General features: G+C 33.4%; 1 protein-coding gene and 1 long non-coding RNA gene across 3 annotated transcripts; both read left to right on the top strand.

Moving 5' to 3' along the window:
* Window positions 1-911: 911 nt before the first annotated feature.
* On the top strand, window positions 912-1,806 carry LOC148789111 (uncharacterized). The gene is made up of 2 exons (XR_016064094.1): window positions 912-1,136; window positions 1,375-1,806. It is a non-coding gene; the product is annotated as an uncharacterized LOC148789111 (long non-coding RNA).
* Window positions 1,807-10,874: 9,068 nt separating this feature from the next.
* On the top strand, window positions 10,875-25,348 carry LOC105178609 (uncharacterized). 2 transcript variants are annotated; one of them, XR_002288321.2, is made up of 29 exons: window positions 10,875-11,351; window positions 11,719-11,800; window positions 11,983-12,058; window positions 13,255-13,319; window positions 13,402-13,446; window positions 13,518-13,618; window positions 13,700-13,841; window positions 14,227-14,288; window positions 14,357-14,430; window positions 14,517-14,587; window positions 15,426-15,513; window positions 15,629-15,701; window positions 15,795-15,890; window positions 16,902-16,998; window positions 17,406-17,499; window positions 17,586-17,669; window positions 17,754-17,910; window positions 18,071-18,267; window positions 20,033-20,077; window positions 20,320-20,348; window positions 20,428-20,549; window positions 21,686-21,733; window positions 22,334-22,458; window positions 22,541-22,860; window positions 23,144-24,065; window positions 24,159-24,236; window positions 24,530-24,649; window positions 24,725-24,848; window positions 24,998-25,348. XR_002288321.2 is itself a non-coding variant. In XM_011102122.3 (28 exons), exons 1-28 carry the CDS (start codon window positions 10,955-10,957, stop codon window positions 24,746-24,748), a joined length of 3,834 nt encoding a protein of 1,277 aa, XP_011100424.1. In that variant the 5' UTR covers window positions 10,876-10,954; the 3' UTR covers window positions 24,749-25,348. The 2 variants fall into 2 exon arrangements, 1 of the variants encoding a protein (XP_011100424.1); XM_011102122.3 differs by having other exon boundaries at window positions 10,876-11,351; window positions 24,725-25,348.
* The last annotated feature ends 302 nt before the right edge of the window (window positions 25,349-25,650 follow it).

Here is a 25,650-nt window from a genome sequence, read left to right as displayed (position 1 = left end):
AATCCATAAAAGGGTATTTTTCATATTTTCTTAAACATCAAGAATTAGAAATCAAATTATAGGCCTTCAAAGAAAAAGTGATATTTTAATATTTTTTTCATTTAAATTGCTTTCTTTAAGTTGTTATATTTTCTACAGGATCTCTTCTCTAAAACGATTTCGAATTTCTTCGATTTTCATAAAAGACGATGCACCACCACTCGTCCCGACATCAAACCTCAATTTTTTATTTTAATTATTTAAATAAAGATCTACAGCTTTGTCCCATTGAAGTAGTTGATTCGTATTTGATATAGTCTCAACCACCAAAAGGTTCAAACTTAGTGTCTCCAAATACTTGTGCTCGTCATAGTTCATACTTGGTTTCTTCAAGTAATCTTTTCATGGGAGCATGTCCAAATAGGTGGTCGAACCTTACTTGTAAATAGAAGCTTCCCAAATTGGACTTTCTTCACCGGTGGTTTATTTTTTTATTTTGTTCTCATGAGATGAATCATCCCTCGACATAGCATATCATATGACATTTTAGTAGCATTCTGCTTTTGACAAAGTGAAATATAATTCTACTATAAGGCCCCGTTTACTTTGATGTATTAATCTGTATTAGAAAACCAGTATAGGTTAATAAGATATTTACTTTATTAGAATGGGGTCATTGTACAAAATGAAAATAGGGTATCAATTGCTGTTTGACCTATCACTTGTCACACCTCAAGGGTGTGATAATTTTAGTTCAAGTGGAGGCATTTTTTTCTTCTACCCAAAATAACCCTCATCAATCTCATGTGGCGAAAAAGTGGGTTTGCAAGTAAATTCTATTTAACTCATAGCACCATCTTTTTCCTTCTTCCACCGACGATAAGCTTCCTCCCTCTTTATTTTTATTTTTTTTTATAAAATCGTTACCCATATTTATAGAAACGAAAGATCTAATCTTTGGTCTTCTTTAGACACCCATTTTTCCATATTTTTTCAACACTACCATAAAATTCATACCCTATGTTTGGTTTTGTAATTTGCACACCTGCACTAGGTGTGCATATTTAATTTTAAATATTTTATTATTATTTTTATTTATTTTTATTCTTTTCTCTCTCTCTTCTTTCATCTCTGTCGCCTTCTTCTCTTTGTCACAGGTTTATTCTCTCTTTCCTTTTCTTCTTCTCTTTTTCTTCTCTTTCTTCTTCTTTCATTTTTGTTTTTCTTGGCAGAGAGTCGGTTTCCTTTTCTTCTTCTCTTTTTTCTTCTTTCATTTTTGTTCTTCTTAGCAGACGGTTGCCTGATCTTGTTTTCCTTCTCTTTTCTTGTTTTTCCTCGTATTTTTTTTCTTTCTCTTTTGTTGTTTGGCTAACTTTTATTGTGTGAAATATGCAGCAATTGGAACGCCCGAAGATCTGTCATTCGCGCCGCCACCGGAGTCAACGCCTCTGCCGCGCGAGTTTACAGATTTGAAAATTGATTACCTAACTTTGTCTTCGCTTCTGTCGAAGAGTTTGATCCAAGTAGCTGAGTTTTGGAGGTGGGTCTTTTATGTGAAGTGAGAAAATGGCGAAGAGGGTCGGAGATGAGACTGTTGAAACGGAGTTGGAGACTGAGACCCAACATCCATACGCCGTTCATGTTTTTCTCCGGTTAGCCGCACTGTTATTCTTTCTTTAAATTTAGGATGTTGTTTTTAATTATGAACTACTTCTATCAATTTTGACATGTTGCTCAACAATATGTCGGTTATTGAGAAAAATTAGCACTGATTTGTACATTGTAATTTATTTTCCACATTTTATAAATTGATTTGGTTGTGTTGTAGTATATAGTGTCCGTGCACTATACAGACCTGTTTTGTTGCACTGTAACTGAGTATTTATTGCATGGAGTGTTGAAATGTATATCAATTGTGACTAAACACTGCAATTTCGTGCTACTACTATTTTTTATTTAACAATTCACTGACAGGTTTTGCATTATGTTTACTGAAATTTGACTTGTGTGGCAGTGCATTATTTTACTTATAAGCTTTATTGTGCAGTGCATGACTGATATGCACTGTACTGGCAGTCCCTTTTATTCATTGATAAGTTTCAGTGTGGCAGTGTTGCTTTTTGCTACATTGACTACATCCAGTCGTATTATTTGCCAGTTGTCTGTGGAGATTCACATGGCCACAGTGACACTTTTGGCATATTTGAAATTATAACATATATGTTACTTATTTGGTCTATATATATAGCATTCATATTGTTCGCTAAAAAAACTACTCCTTCTCAACTTCAAAGTTCAAACACTTGTATTGGTTATTGAGTACGTATCCGAATATAGTGTTTCACTCGGGGAACGGTAGCTTGCATTCCACTTTTTGTCGGTGTTCTACTTTTGAACCATCATATTCCTATGTTGATTGAAAAAGGTACTTGTTAATCCCTTTAATAATTCTGATTTTATGTTGTTTGCTATGTCTCACCAAGCGATGAGGTGGACTTCGTGTTGTGGTTATTTAAGCTAAAGTTGTCTCATAAAACTTGCATATCTTGTGGATTTTTAGGTTCTTTATTTGTTAGGATCTATTCTGGAGTTGGTTCTGTAAAGACAGATATGTGGTAATCTATTCTGGAGTTGGATTGTGAATGATTACAGCTCTTTTTGGCAGTGAAGAGTGTGAGAGAATTAATTTGTTTGAAGAAAATGCAATTTATTTTCAAGAAGGGAATATAGTGATTTTGCTCTTGGAGAAAGATGGAAGTTTTCCTTTAACTTTATTGTCTTGCACCCCTTAATTTGTGTTATTTTTTTTTTAGTGGTGTTGTCTGTTTTTTTTTTTTTATATTTGACGGATCGTAAATGAATTGAGTGGAGCTAAAATCATATCATTTAAGTTGGATTTGAATCTTTTATGAACTTTGAAAGTTTAAATTAATCAAGTTGGAACGAGCTTTAATCATGTTAATCACTATTATAAGGATATATATCAATAAATCTATGATTTTTAATTTAAATTTTAATATTCACATAGTTAATTTTATTAATATGCGATTACTAAAAAAAATAAATTTTATAATTGATACAATCTGTCCATGCATTTTAGTTAAAAAATAATATGTTCAATTTAAGTCATATAAATATATAAAAATTTTATGCAAAATTATTTATTTATATTTAATATGCTATAAATATTTATTTTCTGTTTGTTCTTAAATATGATACAATTATTATAATCAAAATATAATTTATTAGTTGTAACGTATTTGTATAAAAAAATTTAATATGCACGGACATATCATAAAATTCATTCTTATCTTTTAACTAAACTTTATTTATATATAAATAAATCTAATAAACAGAAAACAAATATGACCTTTAGAAAAAAAATAAAATATGATTCAGTAATTTAAGAATAAGTATAAATTAAAAATACAATTTACATGTTACCTTTTAGTTAAATATATTTTGAGAATATCTATTACTTTATATTTAATATGATACAATTAATATATAATCAAATATTTCCTTATATTTAATGTGATATAAATATTTATTTTCTGTTTTTCCAAATATTATTTAAACCGTAGCATGGTTTAAATTATTTAACATATTAGTGTTGTTTAAGCTTTTTAAGTCAACAACTATATAAAAAAAAAAGCATCAGTAGAAAAATTAATTTGGTCCATAAATTAAATAACCATTAACTGAAATGATTTCTAACTCATTAATTATATGTATGAAAAAATCGGTGCTCAATTCGATCATATTACAAAATAAATTTTGCTTTTTTTTAATGTGGTTAGATGTTGCCGTTTCTATTTTTAATTACTAATATTATGTTTTTTGTGAATCTTTACATAAAGGCATTAGTAATTAGTAATGTAGGAGCAGTAATATATTAGTTGGTTTTCATGTTTAATAGTATATCATAATGTTTCATTTTCTTAGGAATTTACTAAAAGACATAAATTAAAAACTACCGTTACAGAAATACAAATAATCATGTATGTAGTAATTAATTGATATAGTGATATAACGTGAAAAATCCAAATGTAGAATTTCAAAGATTATGAAATTGTAAATCATAATTTTTTCTCATTATGTGTGCTTATTTTTTACGACACTGTGATATATAAGCAAACCCACAAAGATGCAATACCCAAACAATGTTGGTTCCTCCCAGTCATCTCGATATGATAAAGTTGTATGGAACTCAGAAATGGAATGCGTATTCATTGAATTAATGCACGAGGAGTTCATCACACACCGAATCCAATCCTCCAGGAGTTCATCACGAGGAGTCATCTCGGTATGATAAAGTTGTACGCGAGAGCAGTAACACCGTGCGTATTCCGGTGAAAGGAGGCGAGCATGCACCAATTGTCATATCGGATTCTACTGCCCCATCGGCACAGACGCATACACACATTGCCAGTTGGGATGCAGTGGAACATGTAGTTCGTGGCGATGTTGACCCACCGCTGCCACGCAGTAGACCATTAGCCGCACGATTCAGTCTTGATCTGGGATCAGAAGTGGGGGATATTGGATCATGGACTGATTACATTTGTCGATTTGGCGTGCAATCTGATCGGAGTGCCCAGTCATACAGTGAGGGAGACAGCACAGCGCGCTCACGCCGACCACAGGGACTCCCACCACGGTGGCGTGACGGTCCTTAGAAATACAATTGCCGAATATGAAAATTCTAAGTCAAATGTTGATTTAATTAGTAAAAACGGAACAACTACTCGAGCATTTTGTCATTGTTAAACTCCCTCTATTCTGTTTTTAACTAATCGATACTAATTCACTGACCTTTAACTATTGAAGTATTTTTTACTCAATACATCGTTCTTTACATGACGAAATATTTGTAAAATTTTCAAAAAATTTGGGCAATATATCATTACTACATGCGTAATGCAAAGTGTTTATTGTTCGATTTATCAAGTAAATATTTTCACCACAAATATAAACACCAATTAAATCATTTTCAACGCACCGATTTAATTTAAACAAATCTATTCAACACCATAGCAAATGAGATTTAATTGTTTTTTTAAATTATTGTATTATATGTATTATATATTATTTAATATATAATATATGTGAAATGTAATCAATAATTACTACTAAAATATAATTATTAACTTATGAAACCATTGATATTAAAGATATTTACTATCAATGCTACTTAGTTAAAATATGTAAAACTTTTCTACCTAACGGAAATACTGTAGCAGTTGTGTATACTACTGACAATATATCAGTACTATATACCTAATTCGTATTTTTATTACTTCAATTATCTATTAAAATTTATCAGTTTACATATAAAAGTCTAATGAATGTATTTTTAACATGTTATATAGTGTATTTAACTCTTGATTACAAATTTTTTCAACTTAGACCATTTAAATCTTTTTTACTCATAATTTTTCCTATTAGAATGAAATATTTGAGAAATTTAAAATTTGAGGACAATATACCAACAATACATACTTAATTCTAATTTTTTATTTAAATTTTATATATTATGTTTTTTCATTCCAAAGATAAAGTCTAACAAAATTATTTTGGAGACAATACTACAATGTATTTAATTCTACATCAAATTATAATTATTATTTAAAATATAAAAATAAATTCCTCAATACAAAAAAATTACTTAAAATAAATATATATATTATATTTCACTAACAAATAAAATACTATATACATACACATATATATATTGAAAGACATGATTTGATAATGAACAGTAACTCCTATCTCCCAAATCCCAACATCAAACCTACACCACTTATTTTACACTATTTTATATTATATCAAAACACAAATCAAAACATATCCATTATGTTTGGATTAATGTTTTGGGTGTTTTTGTTTTGGTGTTTTGGAGATAGAGAGAGAAAAATAGAGATAAGTAAGTATGCCTATGTTTTTGTAACTTCACACCACCACTAGGTGTGAAAATTAATTTTTATATGTTTTTTTTTTCTCTCTTCTTACATCTTGTCAGCTTTCTTCTCTCTCCTCCTTCTCTCTCTTTCTTTTCTTCTTTCTTCTTTCTTATATATGTATTATGTATTATTTATGAAATATAATTAATAATTACTACTAAAAAATAATTATTAATTTATGAAATCATTGATATTAAAGATATTTAATATCAATGTTACTTAGTTAAAATATGTAAAACTTTTCTACCGAACGGAAATACTGTAGCAGTTGTGTATACTACTGACAATATATCAGTACTATATACCTAATTCGTATTTTTATTACTTCAATTATCTCTTAAAATTTATCAGTTCACATAAAAAATTCTAATGAATGTATTTTCAACATGTTACATGGTGTATTTAAAAAACACATACTTACTTATCTCTATTTTTCTTTCTCTATCCCAAAACACCAAAACAAAAACATTCAAAACATTAATCAAACATAATGATAATGTATGTTTGATTTTGTTTTTTGCTCAGGTTCCAACAAGTTTAAGGTATCTTATTCCTATTTTTTCATAATTTATTTCTAAATAATTTATGTTGAAATTTTTTTTGTATAACTATTTTTTTTTTGTATGTATCAAATTGGATTAGTAATTTTGTTCCACAAAATATGCGATGTAAATATTAGTAAGATTCGGACCCTCTTTTAGCTAAATAAACTTGCTGCATGTTTAAGTGAAATTTCTCTTTTTGTTTAGTGAACTTTTTGCTTTTATTCGTTCTATTTTCTTATTTTGGGTATTGAATTTTATGCTATTGCTAGTTTAATTTTCAGTTTTTGTAGAATTAGTTTTATGTTTTCATTTTTATTAATATTTATGCATGTAATTTGTGAAAATTTATATGATATATATTCTCCGTATATCACTCATAACATGTTCTTTTATTTCGTTTTGTTCGGTACTCTAAGTTACACTTAAATTCGAAAATGAAATCAAATATTTACCGAAAATGTAAAAAGCAAATAAAATAGTTATATGATTATAGTTTGAATATTAGGATGTGGTATCAAGAGAAATTAGAGGCTTTTGCGCAATCCGAGAATTTTTGTTCGAAGCATTGAAGATGTTATGGTTGTTCTTTCGGATGTACCATTATCGGAGGTCTCAGTTAGAATTGAATAGAGTAAGATGAACTCTTACTTATAGCTAACATAGTCGAGTTCCGGCCAAGGCGTTTAATTGAATTGAGTGACACAACTTGCATTGATAATCTCCGAATGAGTAGAAATGCATTTGGGAGATTGTATCTTATTTTGCAAAACCAAGGACAGGTAAAGGACACTAAACATGTTTCAGTTAGTGAACAAGTGGCAATTTTCTCAAGTGTCTTAGAACATCATGAGAAGGTTAAGTACGACTTCATTCGGTTTGCTCGAATAGTAAGCAAGCCTTTTCATGATGTACTAGACGCCATTTTGGGACTACACCAACTATTCCTTGCCTTCCCGGTTTCTGCCGACAGCAATTATCTCAGATAAAAATGGTTTGAGGACAGTAATTGCATATGTGTAACCATTTAATATGAATTGTATTTTGACATGAGTTCTTAGTAATCATAGTTATACATTTTCATATTTTAAAGGGATGTTTGGGTGCATTGGACGGCACTTACATTGACGTTAGTGTCCCTGCTAAAGAAAGAGCCCGTTATCGAACTTGTAAAGGCTTAATTGCAGTTAATGTTCTTGGCGTGTGTGATAGAAACATGCGTTTCATATATGTCTTGTACAGATGTGAGGATAGCGCCGCAAATAGTAGAGTGTTTCGAGATGCAATTAGCAGGTCGACATGTCTTAAAATACCAAGAGGTAACAAACAAACAAAGGGTCATCCATTGTCTTCTCTTCATGTCGTGGATACCACCATTCGGTATCTATTTAACGGTCTACTAATCTTACTAATATTTTTGTAGGAAACTATTATTTAGTTAACAACGGGTACAACTAATATATGTATTGGTATTTAATTAAACTCCATAGCAGGGAGAAATTGATAGAAAATTTATAAAAATATTCAAAAATTGTATTTAATAAATATTAGAAAGTTGTATTTGGTAATATTATTCAATAGGAAAATTGAGATTTTTTAAAACGATTTAATTTATAATCGTTCTAAGAGCGGAAGTTATATAATATGAGGGCTTTGAGTAAATGAATTCTTATGAATTAATTGATAAATTATAAGTATTTTTATGAAATTTAGAGTGTCTAGTTACTAAGAAAAACTATAACAAAGATTTATATTTCGCTATAAAAGATATATTAAAGAATTATTAGGAATTGTGCGAATAATATTTAATATTCTATTTAAAAATTACAATATTATCGATATATTAATTATATGCGTTATAACTCATTATAGGATACAGGGATAAAGTGAAAAGACTGAACAATTATCTATTTTGTAGATAAAAGCGTTGTAAAGTCGAGGTAAGTAAATCATTAGTATTATTTATATATGTTTCATTTCTTTGTGGTATTGCTTTTATATAGATCTATGATTCATGTTTAAGCTAATTTATTTGAAAATGTGTGAGTAGTGATTGATTTAATTTGAATGATTATATTGTGAACATGAGATGAGGAAATGCACTGAAACATTCCATTCCTGTATGATGTGTTGTTAATGTTGAAAATAAAAATATGTCAATATATAGTTTTACGTCACTAGCTGCTTACAAGAATTATGATATGTGGAAACGAGGGAATCGTGGAAATAAAATATAATTGTGATGTGAATACCCCTTGATGTTGTTGAATAGCCTCTGTGGCAAAATACAACGAAAAGAGCTAAGATGCGATATTAAAAGAGTTATGATCCGATGCGAAAAAGAGCTATGATGCGATAATAAAAGAACTATGATGCAAATTCAAAGAGCTGTGATGCAAAATTAGATTGATGAGCCGGTTGTCAAGGGGATTCATTTGAACTTTATATAATGGTGAGATTGAGTTGATGGAAAAAACACTATATCACCTTTTTGGTAAGCAAACTATAAAGCTAACTATGTTGCGATTAAATCGATTTTTTCTATGCATGTTGCCTACATATCTTGTCTGTGCTATATTTGATATATATATATATATATATGTATAGAGAGAGAGAGAGATAGATAGAGTTGGTTATTTACTTACTGAGTTGCAGGCTCATTTCTGTATTGACATTTATTTTTTTTTCCAGGAGTAGATCTTGAAGTGTCTGCCTGTCGAAGGTTAGGTCCAAATGTTATACTCAGTCATGTCGGGTCAGTATGTTGTTTTCTCCTCATTGTCAGTTAAAATACAAATCACATTTTGGTGGGAACTACTTGTGATGGATTATTTGGTGATGCTTGATATACGCGTATATATATATATATGTATATAATAGCGTGGATTGATTATGTTAGTTGTGATGTTGGGATTACGTGTGCGCATTGATTATATGCATATTTATATATATAAATACAAGAATTACTTTAAGTATGTTGCTTAGAAAAAATATAGTCGTAGTAGCAATAAAGAGTGCTACAGAAATACAAATTCCCATTCATTATTTGTCTATCTATACAAATTGAAATATTATTAGACAATGTACTTCATTCATTTGTTTGAATCATTTAAAAATATAGCTAGACTAGAAGAAATTTTTTGATTAGGGTGAGTTGCATAAAAACTTTTGGATGTTGGGTCTAATCACATAAGTACTTTATACTCTTTATAAAATTTTAAGTAAACTTCTTAAGGGGTGTTAATTAATTTAATTCAAAGGGCGTATCTGCAAAATTTGATTCCTAAATATAGGGTGTACTTATAATTACAATTATAACCTTAGGAGCATACTTGTAATTTTATAGTGAATAAATTAGACATAATTAGCCTCGAATAACATCGATATAATTCATCTTCTCGTTCATTATTAGTAGTATACTCTTTTTACACGGACAAACTATGATACGTGCTCAAAACCCTAAACATGAAAATTTAAGCTTATATATGTATATAAATTGCTATCGCAAATACCAACACCATATGAATAGGCTTGTACATATGTATATTAGCCATCGAAACCCGTAACTTTTACATGCATATAATTAGATAGATAGCATATATATTTTAAAAATAAAAATCGATATATGATCTAAAGAAGATCAAGTGATTAACACTTGTGAAAATGGAGAATAAATATATAATAATAGTATAGATGCCGTGAATCATTTAAAATAAATATGTAATTATATTGATATAAATATTTAAGGATACAATTGGTATTTAAAATTGGGATAATTACACTCCTCTCCCATGAGTTTTGGTATTATTACACATTGACAATCTGTAGTTTGAAAAATTACATTTAGTACTTTCAGATTTTCTTTCGTTTAACAAATAAGGCCGTCAATTAGCGAAAATTCACTGAATTTATTGATATTGATAAAAAAATTAAATGAAAATTGATATTTAACCTTGATTGACTTATTATTGACTTATTGCAAGTTAAATTTTTTTTTTCTGACAAAACTATTTTTATGACAACGAAGATATACCTCTTCACATGCATTAACATGTGAAGAAGTATGATGATAATTTGATCATAAAAAACCTAAAATAAATCAGTAATAAGTCAATAGGGAGTAAGTTTTTTTGTTAATATCAGTAAATTTGATAAATTTTAGCGACTTATTTATTAGAGAACAATAAATTTAGAAGTGTTATGATTTTTTAAACTATAAGATATTTTCGTATAATTTTACCAAATCTTATGAGAGAAATGTATAATTATCCCTTTAAAATTTGGTGTTGCATTGGCACACGTTTAGAAATAAAATGAAAAAATTAAGGTAAGTTACACAAGTGAAGATAATCCCGCCAAAATATTCAGAAATACAAAGCCCCGCCAAGCTAAAGCCCACTGACACACACACACACACACACACCCAACCAGAAGAACCAAACTCCAAAATCCTCACACACAGACACCGAAATGGAGGACTCCGCTTCCCCCTTACCCCCATCTAAAAACCCTAGCTCTAAATTGATTCCCAAGTCTAGTAATGGTTCGAGGAACATAATCCATATAGGTGGAATACCGGTGGAGTTCCCGTATCAGCCGTACGGCACGCAGCTGGCGTTCATGAATCGGTTGATCTCCACGCTGGATCGGTCGCAGAGGGATGGTCACTGCCACGCGCTGCTGGAGTCGCCTACTGGCACTGGGAAGTCGCTGTCGCTGCTTTGCTCTGCTCTCGCGTGGCAGCAGAATCAGAAGTTGAAGAATGTTCATGCCAATTTGACGCATTCGAGCACGCGGGCTAACCCTGAGGCTGTGTCGGACCCGATTAATCATGGAGGTGGCTTCATTCCTGAGACTCAGCCATCAGGTATTGAATTTAAGCGAAGGGAAAAAGTAATTTGATTGGATTTTTTTGTTAATTGTAATGAAATCTTGTGCTTACCTTTTATAGTGTTGCATTACTCTGATTACTGCTCCATTGCTCAATAGCTGAAAGAAGCATTGTGTTATTTTGATGCAAAAAATGATATTCTGTAATTTTGTTGATTGATATCTTTAGCACTTACGTTTGTATATTATGCCAATCTCGTGCTTGTCACATTGAAGTTGGATTCTGGCCTTATGTGAAATGTTCATCTAATGCCACTTTATTTCCCATGTTGGATTTATACATATAGTTTCTTTTAAAGAAATTTGCGTTTTGTCTCATCATGTCTTTTACATTTTTCCTTTAGGAAATCCAGTAACATCTCCACGTGTTACAATGAATGCCAAAAAGGAGAAGAAAAGATTGGCACCTACTATCTTTTATTCTTCGTAAGTTCCATTACTCTGGCATTGTATTTCTGTGACAACTTTTAGAAAATAATTCTCAAAGATTTGGACTAATTACTTTGCTGTCAGTTTATTTAACCAAGTTTTCATTGTTTTGGGTTGTCCAAAGCGATACATCTCAGTTTAGGAAGACCTGATTATTATAGTTAGCTTCATTTTATCAGGAGGACGCATACACAAATCAGTCAAGTGATCAGGGAATACAAGAAAACTTCTTACCGGGTTCCCATGGCAGTTTTGGTAGGTTTGCTTACCATCCTAAACATTATATCTTGGTATCATGTGCATTTAGGATTCATTTTAATTTGAGTTTCCAATTGTCATGAACCTGATTAGCATCGCACTCTTGAGGTTCCATTCCATATCTCTCTAAGTTTCTGGTTTGATATTCTTATGTTTTGCCTTGCTGCCTGGTCAGTTAACAAGCCATACAGTCAAAAAGGAAGTATATTTGAGTGCAACTGAAATATATCATCTATGTGTCAACTGTCAAATTTAATTATCTTTATGAGACACTCATCAGAGTAGCAACCGGGTATTACAGTATTTCTGATGCTTTTCCATGTTTCTTCAGCAGTAAGAATTTGTTCATAAACTAATATATGTTGATTTATATGTAAAAGGAAATCTTGTTGCTTTGTTGATATTCTTGTTGTTGCAACTTTAATGTCACAACTTGAATTTTACGGAGTCATTGCCAGTTTTGAAGTGTTGCAACACAAATGTCCTATGAGAGTGGGCATGCTTGATAGCTGCAGTGCACGAGTAACTAAGTAACATATTCAGAATTAATCTATTTATTGCTTTCAGAATTATCTTAGTCACATTTTCATCATGTTATAATTAAACTGATGCGTGAATTACTTGACGCATCTTGGTCTCATTCCATCACTTATCTGTATGTTCTTTTAAATTACAAGGAAAACTAAGAAAAGGGAAAAGGGAAAAGAGAGGAATGCTCATTTCCAAGCCCGAGTTCAAGCAATTAGTGCTGGATTTATGTTGGCATGAGGTCTTTCCTTTTTAAGGATATGCAGTCTAATGATGTTGCTTACTTGCTAGTGGGTATGTGCTGTTTGTGGCAATCCAATAGTTGAATATTGGCTTTGTAAATAAGTTCTTTCGTTCTGGTACTTTTTCATTGACTTTTTCTTTGTTGAACCAAATAACAGGAATGTGTGTGAAATCAACTTACAAGAAATTATGAACATTAGCTTGCAGAGCTACTTATATGTTAGGTTGTAAATTTTGTAATAGATGTGGGAATTACAAGTCATACGTAAAACTGGATTGAAGATTTAGATAGGGGGGCAAGAATGGTAGTTGATTCCTCTTCTGCCTGGCCTGCTGTGTGAGTAGAATAGTATTTGTTGTTAAATACATGCAACCCTTCTGAAATAGTATTTCTTTTCATTTATTCTTTTTTGTTCTTTCAGGGATCAAGGAAACATTATTGTACAAATCCATACTTGCGTGGTGAAGATAAAGTTGATGAACAATGGTTGCTCGTTTTTCCTTGAAAATTAACAGCTCCTTGTATCTTGTCTTGTATTCTAATAAATAATAATGGTTTCAAATTCCAGTAAGTTGCTTCTGAAGAATAGAGATGATACCTGCCCAGAATTCAAGTAAGTTTATTTTTCTGAGGTGTGTTGCACATGCAATTTCAATGCCCTCAACCAAACCTGTTCCTCCCCAGAAATGTTCATAAAGTCAAAGGTCATCCTTCACTTCAAAAAGGAGGCTGTCATGAGGTCCATGATATTGAGGACCTTGTCAAAGTTGGGCAAGTAGTCAAAGGTCCTGTCTTCGTCCTTCTTAGTTTAGTATGTAATGGTAAATTAATTAACTAAGTCTCTGAAAGAGCTCTTCGATTTTCAGGGTGTTCATATTTTGCCGCTCGTTCAATGGCACAAGATGCGGAATTAGTCTTTTGCCCATATAACTACATTGTTAACCCAGTCATCCGGGACGCAATGGAAGTTGACATCAGCGGGAGCATTATCATTTTTGATGAAGCACAGTATGTTACACCAACTTACCCCCCCCCCCCCCCACACACACACACACTTGATTGATAAAATATTTTGGGCCAACAAACCTAGTCGTTCTTATGCTTCTTCATAGAGTACACGCCAATAGATATAGATTGTTAAAAAATCATCTTGGTGCCTGCAAAGCTGTTTGTCACATGTGTACAAATTGAAACGGTACTCAGAATGAACATATATTCTTTTTCAATTTAATTTTTACTGTATCATGATTCAACACAGTGAAGTTAAATTGAATTCTAAAACAGCAGTATTTGACAGTCTAAGTGAACATTTAGTATTTGGTGTATTTTGTAAGAGTCCACCACATGTAATTTTCTTCTACTCATCAACTCTTATTTTTTAAAACTGGTACAGTAATATAGAAGACATAGCTCGCGATGCTGGAAGTATCGATCTTGATGAAGAAGTTTTGCTCCGTAAGTGCAGACCTGTAATTTTATTTAGTATAACTGTGCAGTATGTGAGACTGTTTTGTGTTTTCAAGATTTGCAGACAGAACTCGGGCAGCTGAGCCTGAACGATAGCATGACTTACCAACCTTTATTTGAGATGACACAGGTTCTGATCTTATCTTATCTGGTGAGCTTTAGATTTATTTCCTGACTTTGTTTGCCAATGTTAAAATATCTCTTTTATCTGTGTAGGACATCTTGAGTTGGATTGGCCGGAGAAAGAATACCTTAGTAAAACGTGAATTTCGGAATTATTTCCGTTGGTTAGTCATTTATAAATATACTGCTCATTTTGTTTTGTTAGGGCTATAATTGCTGATTACCTTCTGCAGTATGTTAACTCAAAGATGCAAATATTGTGGATTAGCAGAACAGAAAATCTTGTCTTCTAGTTTTATTTGGATTATCTTGAATCTTGTATTCTGGCTCAAGGTTTTGAAACTAGACAATCTCAATAAACGATTTTAAAATTTTCAATAATATGACCTAATGCTCCCTGTTGGTCACTTTAATTTAGAGAAATTGTGGTCGGAACTTGAAGTATGATGATGTTGCAATGTGCTCTCCTGCCCTGAGCAAGAAGGTGTGAGTGTGGGTTGTTTGTCATCAATCTTCATCTTAGCATAACAGTATAGGACATTTGAAGAAAAGCCTCGTCTCTTGTTTGATATCAATTATCATGGGTATTTTTTTATTTGATTTTCAAGGGAAATGAATTTACAGTTTCTTTTATATCTAGTGTCTGAAAGTGTTAGAAATTTCAGATTGATTTATGTACTGTTTTTGCGCCTCAATGTTCCATAGTATAAGGATGCTCCTACATAAAGGTATTTCCGATGCTTATAAATATAAATACCATCTTAACTAAAAAGTTTAATCACCATTCCTTTTGACTTATTTACCCTGAACACTTATGACAAAGTTTACAAACCATAATCAAGTTAAATCCCATAATTTCTACCTTGCCAACCACATTGTAAAAAGGATCCCATATCAGAATTATCCTTTTTTGCTTCTTTTTTTCACATATTCTTTGCATGGAAAATTCCATACCTTTTCTAATTCTTTTCTTTCTCTTTTTATTTGTTATGACCAAGACAGTTGGACTGGAGATAAGGCTCTAAAGGAGCTAGAAGAGGCTAATATGTCACTCCAGAGTTTTCCAATATTGCAAGAATGTGCCAAAAAGGTAGTAAAAATAAGTAGGTCTAATTCCAATTAAATCTCCTACTGCTACTTTAATGAAATATACTTATTTTTTTGGCTACCTACTGTCATATTATGATGGTTGCTTCACTCTAAAGGCTATCAGAGCTGCTTCCGAAGCTGAGCCTGATATCGCTCACATAAGCGGAATAGCAGCAATTACACTGGAAGGTAATTGATCATTTGATCTCCACTTTCATATTTTGCACCTTGTCTGCTGCAGTGATATTCTACTATTGAATTTGCCCAATGATTATCATACAGGATTGTTCTCTTCACTCAATTACTTCTTTGCTGGTAATGGCGCTCATGCCTATGATTATCAACTAGCATTACAAAGATTTGTGAAGAAAGATGAAGGTTAGTGTATATGATCATTTTATTTCAATAACTTCTAAATGTTTAAGTTAATGTTTCACTTAGCTATTCATGATTTAAAAGAATAGTAAAAGCTGGAAATTGTGCCGTAAGTGGATAGTAAGGGTATGATGGCAAACTTAAGTGGAAAGGAGGTGACCATGTAAAATTCGTTGTATTGTAACACTTTGAAACTGAATGAAATTGATACTGAACTCCAATTCCGAAGCCACTTGAGTTCAACTAATGAAGGACATAGTCAAATGACAACCTTATTGTAAGAGTTTGAAGCAAATTATGATAAGTTCATTGCTAGAACTTCGAAGTTGTTCATTTTGGTTTATATGATTTCTTTATGTTGGTTTCATGCAATCATCAAAGATGTCGAGCTTCCTTTTTCGGTTGCCTGGGCTGTGGGGATCGGGTGGATGTAAGTACTCTCAAAGAATAAAGGAATAATATTTTAGTTGACATATATTCCAAATTTTAAAATAATATATTAAAACAGACAAAAGTGAAAAAAGTTATAGAATGTGTAGGGACAATGGCCACTTTTGCACTTCCAGAGCCCACTGCTGCGCCATGTATATTATTCTATTCTTGCTGTCCTAAAATTAGAGCTCTGATTGGCCGGCACTAAGTTTTTAGATGAGAGTTGAAATGTAAAAGTTCTGCAGCAAAGCATTACATTTTCTAAACAAAATCTCTGTTTTAAGAAATTGAGCGGCATTTCTGAACATCCCAAAATAGGAAATAGAAGTGATAAATTTGGGGGCGAGAGAGTAGTACATGTCTTTCAGTTTTATGGTTATGGGATGAAGGTGAGTTAATTCTTGAGGAGTTGCGGTTATTCCTGTAAAATAATATGTAAACATGACTTTTATAGTCACCTGGTTTCTACATATATACAGTTCAGAAAAGTAGGCTTGTCATTCCTTTGTTCCTTCAGTTTTTAATTTTCTGCTCAAGAAAATAGAAATGCTTACAGTGATTATTACATGGGAAAAACTGCAGGTGGTTGGACAACAACATTCAACTTGTGGTGCTTGAATCCAGCTGTTGTTTTCAAAAGCATTGCTGAATCTTCTCAATCTGTGATTCTAACTTCGGGGTAAATGTAGTTATGTACAGGTTATCTGTAGCAGAGGTTGTACATCTTTTTTATGGTTTCATGGATTCTCGAGCTTCTACTATTACCTTTGGATTTCTTCAATTTGGCATCTGTATTAGAGCTACAAACCGATCTTAGGATCAAAAGGATGGATACCTCTTTGAAATGTATTGTTTGCATTCTAGCCGGGTGCTGCTTCGAAGCCCTCCATACTTATATCATGCAGTATAATTTGAGGGGAGCATGATAAACTACCAAAATAGTTACTTCAGATTACATCTTTGCTAAAATCTTAAATACATGCCAATACATCTATATCCATTGTATCAATACATAAATGTGTAATATAGATTGCATGTTTAATCCATCCATTTTACCAACAATATTTTCTTTTCTTATCGTCACAGGACCCTATCACCATTAAATACTTTCTCGTCTGAACTTGGCATTCAGTTTGGCACTTGTCTCGAAGCTCCACATGTCATAGATGTTGATTCACAGGTAGAGAGCTTTGTGCTATGTGTTTGGGATTTTGGCTAAAATTCGATCCATTTGCCAATCTGATTGTTTTCTTGTATCTGCCATAGGTATGGGCAGCTGCAATTGCGAATGGTCCTGGTAACTATCCACTGAATGCAAGTTACAAAACTGCAGATGAATATGCTTTCCAGGTATTAGGCAACTTCTAACTATTAATAGAGTCGAAGGGAATTCCTTTCCCTAGTGCAAACGAAACTCTGCTGTGTTTTGTACAGGATGCAGTTGGGTTGTCTTTGGAGGAAATATGCAAAATTGTTCCTGGTGGATGCCTGGTTTTCTTTCCTAGCTACAAACTGCTAGATAAAGTAAGCACCAGGTGGCAAGAAACTGGTCAATGGTCTCGACTAAATGCTCAGAAATCGTTTTTTGTGGGTAAGGTTATTTATTTTCCTGCTTAGATACATGAGTTAAGAAGGATATACAAACACCTTTCATTTTGTAAATTTGCATGGATCTCTGCTTTCCTACACATTTTGATACCATTTTCACTGATCCTGAATGTTACTAATTGATTCTCGTTTTTCTCTATCAGAACCAAGAGGAAGCACCCAAGATTCTTTTGAGCGTGTTTTAAAGGGTTACTACAATTCAATTCGTCAGGGCAGAAGACAGGTTAGTGGAAGAAAGATACGGGGAAAAAAGTTAGGTCTTACGAATGGCAATATGGTGGAATCCCAAAAAGATTCTAAGAAGGATGGTGCTGCTTTTCTCGCAGTTTGTCGAGGCAAGGTATTCTGCTATTCTCTTATTTGATCTCTTCTAACATAATCTGCAGGTGTTAAATCATCAGGAAACTATTACTCCCAAATTTGTCACTCCCATTTCGTTCTTGAGATATCCCAGAACAAGATCCCATTTTCTAAATTGGTGATTTTACTCCACATCCCTCTAATATAAAGTAATAATGTGAGCACTAGCTCTCCTCCACTACTTTTGAGGGAGGTATGTAAAGCTACACTATATCTTTTCAAGTATTAACTAAGACATAGAGTGCCACGTTAAATTGAATATATGAAAATGGAACAGAAGAAGTACCAGGAAATTTGTTTGTGTTTGATTCTGAATTTTCTGCTTATCCTACCCCCTGGGATTTGCTATTATTTGGTGCAGATGGCCTCATACGGGTTTCAATTCAGTGTAATTTTTTAAAGCTGTTAGTTATCTTCTTTTCAAATATTAGCTGGGAGCCCCAGGGAGGGGGGTTTGTCCTTTTACCTGAATTGAATGAGGTTATAAGTTCTCGGCAAATTTTTTGATTCTTTAATATCATGATTAGTGTTTTTATCGGAACCCTTCAACAGCTTACAAGTTGTAAACAACTTATATATTTGAATGGAAATGTTCAACATTCCTTGTAAGGATTTGCAGGGATCATCTTACCTGTGTTACTTTATAATACCATAAAAATATGGTCACTGTTGCAGCGTTTTCTGTAGAAAACTTGTTATCTTATGCCTGCTTATCTGCTTAAAAAGTGATATGCTCCAATATGCCGTAGTATATTTGACATCTTCATAAGTGCGTTAAATTTTATCAACAATTATAAGGGCAAGTGCGACTCTAGTCTTATCAAAAGGTCTGTGTAACAATTTGTTCATCCAAAATCATTCTAGTATGCCTCTTCATATTCAGTGAGGTCCAGGTTTTTCATTCCAAGTTCCACCAAAAAGAGCCATCCCTTCAAGCGCCGTAAATGCCCTTCAAGACACCACATGGCGCATATGATACAAGTTCTCCTCCAAAGCATATTGTTTAGGGTTAGGGCTTCTTGTTATTTCCCAATTGACTTAACAACCAATGGTATTTTTGGCCACCTGTGGTTCAAGGGCTATTGAATGGTGATCTGGAGTCTTATATGAGAGTTGAAGAACTGTTTTTATATGCCAATGCATTTTGTTTTCTGATGTGCTGCTCCAGTTTTATACTTGAGACTGATGGTAAAAGATTGCTTGTCTCACTTATATTGGCAGAGATGATTTGCAAGGTAAATCATCGCAAAGAGGAAAAACATTCAACCATTGATGGAGGCCTGTAAGCATGTCTAATGAGGGCCGTATTCATTAATAGAGAAGTCTAGTTGAGTCATTCCATCCTTTATTTGCCTTATGTAGGTGGTCTATTACCATAGTTATTAGTACACCTTAAAACTTATATATTTTAGACTGAGTACTCCGTAGTAGCAGAGAGATAGATTTTCAACTCACATGGTAGAACTATTCATCACACACATATATAAATATAAATTTATACACACACATATACGAGTTTGCTTCTTCTTTATAGATAGGTAAACATATCTTATATAGCTAAAAATGTGGGATTACGCCAACGAACTCCAAATGTGGATTATTATTATCCTTGTTTCAGATTTACTACATATTACTGATTCCACTTTTTGAAAATTCTGTTCCAGAGACAGAGTTATACTCTAACCAACTTATCCACATCTCAACCTATCGAACTGAAATTCAGATTAAGATTTTAATGCTTGCAGGTATCTGAAGGGATGGATTTCTCAGATGACAATGCCAGGGCTGTCGTATCCTTTCCGTATTTTATTTGCGAGTTTGGATGATTATCTTGCTGAATCAACATTATCAATGACCTTATATCTGTTTGAAACTTAGCTGGTGATTTAGTAGTGAGTTTCATGTTGCATTCTTATGAACAGAGTCCTCACAATAGTCTGCATGACATTTAACCGGGCGAACTAGTGCATTTTGTGCCTGATTTAAATTTAGATGATCTGCTCTGTCAAACGTTATGCTTTAACTACCTCAGGTTATAGTTGGGATTCCCTTTCCAAACAGGTAAGAATATTATTATTTTTTATGCTTCTTTATAGATTAAACTTTGTTCATATGGTAATTCTGGATCATTGATTGGCAGTTATGACATTAGAGTTGCACAAAAGAAAAAGTTCAATGATACATACGAGTTGTCAAAAAACCTTTTAAGTGGGAATGAGTGGTACTGTCAGCAAGCCTTCAGGGCTCTAAACCAAGCTACAGGTAGTTTTTATAGCTTGTAATATAATATTATGAGTTTATAATTGCTTTCAGTGTGTTTTATGCTAAGTGTAGTTTTCAATGGTTCATTCTCTCCTTTATTATGTTTATTCCGAGTAATTAATTCTTCCACCGTTCCACCTGTTCAACTATGTTTTTTTTCAAGTCATCCCTACTGCTAAGATCTTAATGCCAGTTTTTGGGGGTCTTTGAGGTGAACCATGCTCTAAAGTTATATTGAAATGAATTTGAAATATGTTCCCATTATCAGCAAGGAAACCTTGGTAATGGAATATTGTAATTTCTGTAAACTGAAGTATGCTCATTGAGGTTGTTGATGGCTGTTTCTAGTAGTATTAACTGTTCATCATGTTTTAACATGTTTCTCAACAAGGCTTGTGGTCTATTTTCCTTATAGAAAGTTTTGCTTCCCACTTTTCATTGTCACCCGGATGCAAATACATTTACTTATCCATGAGATCAACCAATGTCGAGTAAAGTAAAAGGGGAACAGTTAAGTGTTTTTGCTTTCAGACTTGCCAACCTATCGATCTTCATTTCCCTTTCATTTCTTCTTTCTTTAACTTTGGAGTGATTGTTTCCATATTTCCTCCTAGATCGTCATCCTTTCCCCAGGCCTTTCCACTATGATACTTCCGCATGCAAGAACCTATCGATCTTCATTTCCCTTTCATTTCTTTTTTCTTCAACTTTGGAGTGATTGTTTCCATATTTCCTCCTAGATCGTCATCTTTTCCCCAGGCCTTTCCACTATGATACTTTTGCATGCAAGAACTTTTGGTACCTGGAGGTGCAAAACTTTAATGATTCTGTGTTATAATGTGGTCTGAATGCCATGTTGATATCAGTCTAATTAGCAATTATATATAGCATCCAGCAACAGGGTATGTGAGATATCCAAAACCACGCTGACATTGTATACAAGTGGTTCCAGGTTTATGAAGTAAATGATGAGTGCTCTAAACTACACTTTAATCCATTTATAGCTCAAATGAACTCAAGATCATTAATTCTGCTTTGCTAAGTTGCTTGACTTCTGAAAGTTTTTTGTGATGTTCAGCATGATAGTTATGGGTGTTTTTTCTTAAGCATGCTGACTTTTTCTTTACTTTTCGTAGGTCGTTGCATACGACACAGGTTTGACTATGGAGCTATCATCTTCTTAGGTACTTGTGATCCATCTTCCTCATCAGGATAAGTTGCACATTTGCTGTACTGCTTTTGTCTTCCGATTCTAAAGCAATAGTATTTAGGCCATCTGCTTGGACAGACACTTGAGCGGATTCGTTTATTGTTTTCCTTAAAACCTGTTTCTAAAGGAGGGTTGCTAGAGTTCGATTCCTGTATGTGTCTGCCCATTCAACTGATTTATATACAATTGATAAAAATATCAAATGATGGTTGAAGAGGAAATAGATAAACAATTCATTGGCTTCTAAATTTGGATTGAAGTTTCTCATCTAGATCACACCTTGTTCTGTGGCAAAGTTCTATCTTTCAATATCAGATTGAAGGATTTCTCTTATGTACTTTCTTTTACACTTGTTTACTTTTCTTTTTCAAAGTAGCAATTGATTGAATAAATTTGTCAGGTTTTAACAAATTAAATTATACTGTAAATTTTTTGTTGTCCAATTTCTGTAATTGTATGCTAAACCTTGAATATGTTCTTTAGAAAGTTTAAATAGACCTTGGTTAATGTTTCTTTTGGCTTTATATAGAGATGGTGAAGCTCATCTATAGAAAGTTGTTCATTTTTCGTGCAGATGAGCGGTTCCATAAAGATAGAAATAGAGCATACATATCAAAGTGGGTGCGCAATTCAATCAGACTGTACAGCTGTTTTGAGGAATCACTGGACAGCTTGAAGTCCTTTTTCAGAGATGTGAAAGTATTTTGATTGAGCCATATTTGAATATGTGATCTGTTGTGCAGACAACTATATTGGTGTCCCTAATTTTTCCTGAATGCAGGATCGTATTGGTATAGCTGCACAATCATCAGAAGATCTGGATGCAGACTGCTTGAACATCAAATCTGTAGATAAGAAAAATGATACGACGAAGAAAAATAGTAAAGTCACAAAATCTAGTCGTTGCCAACAAGAAGTAGGATCAAATGAGAATTTCATAGGTGAAGAATCTGCTCGGTTGACCCATCCTTCAGTCCCTGTTACAAAGTACAATACTCTGTCTACTCAAACAACTGAAGTTGTGATGCTAACGGATGATAAAGATGCTAGTGTTTGCACAGAGTACATCGACCTAGAGTGTGATTCTGAAAAGGAATTGAGGTATATTTTATAGGCTTTAAAATTTTCTTTGCTGCAAACCTCTCTTTGCAACTTGAAAGAGCTACTCTTAATTTTCTCAATTTTACTAGAGGATATGTTTATTTGAGCCAGATAGACATTTACTAGCTTCTCAGCCACAGCAATGACTCCTGTCTTCAGTTCTATAATTGTTTCAGTAGAAGTTGCTAATTTTCTAGTCATGTATGTGCTTTCTTACCTAAATGACTGTTTGCAGCTTCTTTTTTACACAGTCTTAGCTGTCGTAAATGTTCCTGACATGCAGGTGGTCTGCAACACCCTCAGTTGCATTTTCCTCAGTTGATCTTGAACTTACAATAGTTAAAGAAACGCCTGATGTGAGTTTCAGGAGTCCTAAGACTACTCCTAAGTTCTTTTCCAAGGATGATTACTCAAGTCCAAGTACAAACCATCGGTTCATTGCACTCCCTCAGCAATCTTCATTTCAACCAAGCTCTGTCCTAAATTTACATGCTGATTCTACTAACGTCATGTGTTCAACAGCAGTTGCCACTCCCAAGATGGAAATCACATCTGAAGAGACCAGCATAAAACCTGAAGCAGAATCACCCTGGAGTGTGAATTCTAGTGTTTGGAAAAGGAGAAAAGTCATAGATTTGTCATTAGTAGGCCCTCTCAATGAATTTAATGCTCCTCAAATTCCTGATAGGTTTAGTTTGACTAGTTCAGTAACAACTGCTGATCCAACACATAGAACTGAGGACATGAATCATTCGGAGAATGGGTGTTGCAGGACTAAATCCTTCCAATCGTCAGCGCCTAGTTGTTCTGATCAATCCCATGTGCCTTCTGGTCGTAATATGAACGAGAAACTACAAATATTCTGCTCACGCTGCAAGAATCCGTTGGGTCTTCCTGAAAATGATTTTTCTGTTATGTGTACAGTCATTTCAACATCTAAAGTTCATTTAATGTCTTTGAAAAAGAATACTTCAGAAACTGTTGCTTTAAGTACATCAACGGTGGACGTTTTGGTATGTGATACATCCTATCTCGATCAGCGTCTTGCAACAACTCGTGAAGGTGCTTCCGGACAGGGGATTTGGTGCAAGGAAGATGGGTGTGTATTTAACTCCATTTTCTGCCCCTTCTGTTTTGACCGTGAAAACTGTCTTGGTGTTCAGGTTGTCGCCACTGATGGTTTGAATGTCAAGTTCCAAAACAAGGTGAGAGCCCTCATTTATTGAGGAATAATTGCTTTCTGGCTTTAGCACTAATTGCAACTTTCACACCTTACATTTGTTTGGTTGTATTTGCAGATATTATTATATGTGGATCAATTGGAGGTTAAGAATTTTGAAGCAGAGACTAAAAATTTTAAAGGAGAAAAAGAAGAGGTATTTTCTTTTTCCTTTTTTTTTGTTTTTTGATAATTTTGCAGGGTGGAACCAAATGTTTGACTGAATCTGAGTCACAAAGCTACCCAAAACATATTTGAGCAAAGCCTGTCGGTGCACATACTATACAAATTATTCCTAGATATGGATATTACATTTTCTCCATGGCAGACTACCATTTCCATCTTTTTTGGTTTGGCACCAGAATTTCTTTCTCTCTTGATTAGATTCTTTCCTCTCAACCGAAGTTTAAAATATTTTTCTATAGTTACTCATGTTATTGCCAATTACAGGCTTTATCTTTACATAGTGACTCAAGCATTGCAAAAAATGTGGCTGTCTGCACCTTCGAGAAATTTGCATATGTTTCACCAGTTCAAGATTCAGGAGGCTGGCGGAACACAAAATCACGGGTAAGAAAGTAACTTGTGCTCCTCGTGCTGCCGCTTTACTCTTCCAGGAGTTTAAATTTCACGACAATCTTGCAGATGAGACTGCCAAAGAAGGCCTAGATTGCTTCTTCACAAACTGGATGCAGGAAACTAGCTGTGAATGCCACACAATATCTTATTTGCAGTCACACAAGATGTCTACTACTATGAGAAGCACTCAGTGAGTAGATTGTTGTTAAGTTATTGTGTGAATTGGATGAGAGTCTGCTCGTCAGCATCCTGCTAAGCTTTTGATATGTTGAGAATGTAAATAAGAATCAAACAGGCTATACCTCTGGTTCTCCAAGCTGATCTTTCTGTGGCAACCAGGTTTTGATGCATATTTGCTAACTATGCTTCCTGCCTGGAATGAGGTAAGTTTTGGTGGATAAGGAATTGGTCAGTCACATACCAGTTGATGCTCTTGATGGGAAAATTCTTATCTGCTTTAGATTTTTCATAGATTAAGTTATGCCATTCAGCAATGGAAACCCATTTTGTGGTGGAGAGACAAGAATCACCCACCTGTCTTTGTGTAAGAAAGTGTTTTCCAGAAGGAAGACTGACGGGACAAATATGATGGTTGAGATCTGGGGGTGTATGTAAATAGACGGTACTATCATTTTTTCCATTACATGTATGTATGATGCTAAGTCTTTTATTGGACAGAATATTCTCTTGTCTTGTGTGTCTATTACTGCAATAATTACGACAGGGACGCCCTCATCACCATTTCCAACATCACATCTATCACCCCATCATCAAGTAGTAAACTCTCAGCTTTGAGTCACATCCAAAACAATCTCAACACACAAACACAAAATACGCCCTTTCTGAAATGTGTACACGCTTTATGCTTTAACCAAAACTGTTCACCACTTGCAATCCTCAAACAAGTATATGTTATGAATAGGACCACTATACATCTTTAGCTTTTCACATTATCTTATTCATTTCATTATCCTTTTTTCTCAACCTAAATC

Source organism: Sesamum indicum, linkage group LG2, assembly GCF_026168435.1.
Source record: "Sesamum indicum cultivar Baizhima isolate 11 linkage group LG2, ASM2616843v1, whole genome shotgun sequence".
Taxonomy (NCBI): domain Eukaryota; kingdom Viridiplantae; phylum Streptophyta; class Magnoliopsida; order Lamiales; family Pedaliaceae; genus Sesamum; species Sesamum indicum.
Note: the sequence above shows the minus strand (reverse complement) of the source record. Positions and strands in the feature narration are given on the sequence as shown.

Coding starts and splice junctions, on each gene's coding strand:
- LOC105178609 (XM_011102122.3), top strand. CDS start 10,955: ATGGAGGACTCCGCTTCCCCCTTACCCCCATCTAAAAACCCTAGCTCT. Junction 21,734..22,333: donor TGGAGCTATCATCTTCTTAG/GTACTTGTGATC, acceptor TTTTTCGTGCAG/ATGAGCGGTTCCATAAAGAT. Junction 24,237..24,529: donor TTAAAGGAGAAAAAGAAGAG/GTATTTTCTTTT, acceptor TGCCAATTACAG/GCTTTATCTTTACATAGTGA.